At 41.4% G+C, this 2,826-nt stretch overlaps 1 protein-coding gene across 3 annotated transcripts in view; it reads left to right on the forward strand.

The window, feature by feature from the left end:
- zzz3 (zinc finger, ZZ-type containing 3) overlaps positions 1-2,826 on the forward strand; it is a 29,960-nt gene that overhangs the window by 4,553 nt on the left and 22,581 nt on the right. For 2 of the 3 annotated variants that reach the window (XM_037682394.1, XM_037682393.1), the window contains exon 2: positions 2,305-2,807. In XM_037682394.1, coding sequence (XP_037538322.1) covers positions 2,370-2,807 — 438 coding nt within the window. In that variant the 5' untranslated portion in view covers positions 2,305-2,369. Of the gene's footprint in view, positions 1-2,304 lie in introns of all 3 variants that reach the window. The other variant, XM_037682395.1, reaches the window with a different exon arrangement.

Below are 2,826 nucleotides of genomic sequence, written 5' to 3' on the forward strand. Positions count from 1 at the left end.
GTTTGTTCCACTTTGGAGTAAGCTGTTTGGGGAAGAATCAGTTTTGTGTTGTGTGTTTCCTTGACTGATGAAGCCTTCTGGATCAAAGGCGAAACGTTTCAGCACAAAAAAAGAAACTGTCCAGATGACCTGACTGAAAAATGTTGGATTGTATATCTGGATTATTGAGCGTGGACTTTGTTGTTATTCTTGAAGATGCTTCATGGACAACCTTGCTGTGTGCCCGTCAATCTCCTGGATACATAATTGTGTGTAACCAGCAGGAAAGCATTTTTTTTTTTTAATAATCACAAGTTTTCATTTACCTTCATTTAGCTAAATGTTACATTCTTACTATATCAACTCAACTTTATCTCTGATTGGATGAAAGCTACACTGCAAATGTGCTTTTCATAACTGTTGTGTTCCCCCATGTTTTGACCTTTTTTATATAATCTGAGGAGTCTGACAGAAGGTTTCAAAAACTACCTGGGTGTATATGTGTATTTGGTTCCTAAATTGTTGTTAAACTTGGCTTAAGTTATAAAAAAGTTTTCTTAATGCTGCTTGAGTAAAATCCATGACCTTTTATTACTTACTGCGTAGAAGCATTTACCGTTGGGTGTTGTTTACATTAGTACATCATCTTCAGCAGGATATTGTAGCGAGGCTCAGAGGGGCTATTCAAAGGCTTTGCTGCTACTTTAATCATGGTAGGAAGTTCATTGTCATGCTTTGTTTATAATTTAAGGTCTTTAAGCGTTTCAATTGTTGTATGTTCTCAAAAATCTTGGAAAGGATCGCAGCCTGTTGACCTTCTGGCACAAGAAATTTACAGCGTCATGACTAACCAAAGTCTGCAGCTGAATTTGATGTAAGAAAGACAGTGTAGCTTTTGCGTCGAATATCAGTCAACTTGTAAACTACATGAGCTTTACGCAGGATGAGCGGTAATCTCTGCAGAGAGAACATAAATATGCACTTGCTGTAACAATGTTGGCATCTTCCTGGAAGAGATGGAGAATGTGGAGAGTGAAATTAAAGCTACGCTCACCCAGCAGGCAAAAGTAGCTCAGATCTGCTTTTATTTTTTGTCTGAATGTCATGAATCCATTTTTTAATTAATCTGACCTAGGTCACTTTTCTTGTGGTACTAAATTGTATACATGTCCAATGTTTTTCAAAGCCACCTCAGTCTGACCAGCGATGTTGCGGATCAATCCTGATATTGATTTTTGTTATTGATACCAATGTGATGCAGTTTGGAACCCTGCACTCTCCAGTTTTAAATTTCTAAAGCTCCTTGGATGGGAAGAGAAACCTCTACTATAGATTCTTTGTTTTATTTAACTTTTTGTTTTTGCCATTTGCTGGATGACTGAGAGTTCAAACCAACATATGGTTGATACCAACAATTGTACGCGATTGCATCAATACAAGTGTCATTGGAGCAGAACTTGAGTTTCTTTCTTCGCTCTACTTTCAGCACATCACTACCTGACGTGAAGCTGCAAGATTAAATGTAAACGATAGACTAAACGAGCAAGGCAAATAATAATTTAGTGGATTACACATCACCATCAGAATTGATACAGACATGCTGACTTGTGTAGCATCCATATTTACTTCCGTAAACACGGTGCGCTTTGTGTGTCATGTCACGTCTTTTTCTTTTCCTCCGGATCACTTCAGGGTAGATTGTTCCCATGGAAGTTAAATGGTGTTTGCATTTAAATTACGATGTGAACAACCACGCAATAAAATTGTAGCACACGGGGCAAAAACATCAGAATTGAGCAATGTGAGTGTAGCCGAAGTGTCTGGGGAGGTTGGCTACTGAATACTGTGTCAGCTGGGTGGAAATTAATAACTGCACCGTTTCTGTGTGACTTTTGTTCATATTTTATAGTTCTGAAAATTACTTGCTGCCTTACCCTGGATTATTCTATTGTCACATTTTCATTTTAGTTATCAAGCCTGCACAAAACCTCTGAGAATGTATTTAGTCAGTTAGGTTAGATGAAAGATCCAACCTTTAGTGTTCCTCCTTTAACATGTATATAATTTTGTACAGACTTGATTTAAGACTAGCAGATTTGCCTTTGGCAGAAGGTGTTGCTTAGTTACAATGACAAAGTAAATCAATGCCTCTCTGGTATGAACTGAGAAATGAATTAATTAGGCTCAATACTTTAAACACAGCATTCATTTTTAGCATGACTAGTCATTGAAGCTTGTCAAAGCTGTACGTGTAGTGTTAATTCCACAGTTGGTTTTCATGCATTTTATTGACATGAAGTCCCTGTATCTGTTTGTGTCTTCCAGGTGCCCACATTCTGCTGCAGAGGAGAGAGCACCAGGATGAGGAGACAGTAGGCACCCGCCGTAGTATGGCCGCGTCCCGTTCTTCGCGTGTCACAAGGTCATCAGTAGGGCTCAATGGATTGGATGAGAACTTTTGTGGTCGAACCCTCAGGAACCGCAGCATTGCCCAGCCAGAGGAGACCTCTGTGTCTCCGCTGCCGAGGGCGCGCTCTCCCAAGAAAAAGCAGGAGTCGAAGCACGACGCCAAGCAGGAGTCGACGCACGACGCCAAGCAGGAGTCGAAGCACGACGCCAAGAAGGAGTCGACGCAGGACAGCAAACCGGACACCAAGCGGGACTCGAAGCAGGAAACGAAGCAGGACCGCAAACCGGACACCAAGCGGGAGTCAAAACAGGACACCAAGCAGGAGTCGAAGCAGGACATCAAACCGGACACCAAGCAGGAGTCAAAGCAAAATGCCAAGCAGGAGTCGATGCAGGACCGCAAACCGGACACCAAGCAGGAGTCAAAACTGGAAACCA

This window comes from Nematolebias whitei, chromosome 9 (genome assembly GCF_014905685.2).
Source record: "Nematolebias whitei isolate Nwh7 chromosome 9, NemWhi1, whole genome shotgun sequence".
NCBI lineage: Eukaryota > Metazoa > Chordata > Actinopteri > Cyprinodontiformes > Rivulidae > Nematolebias > Nematolebias whitei.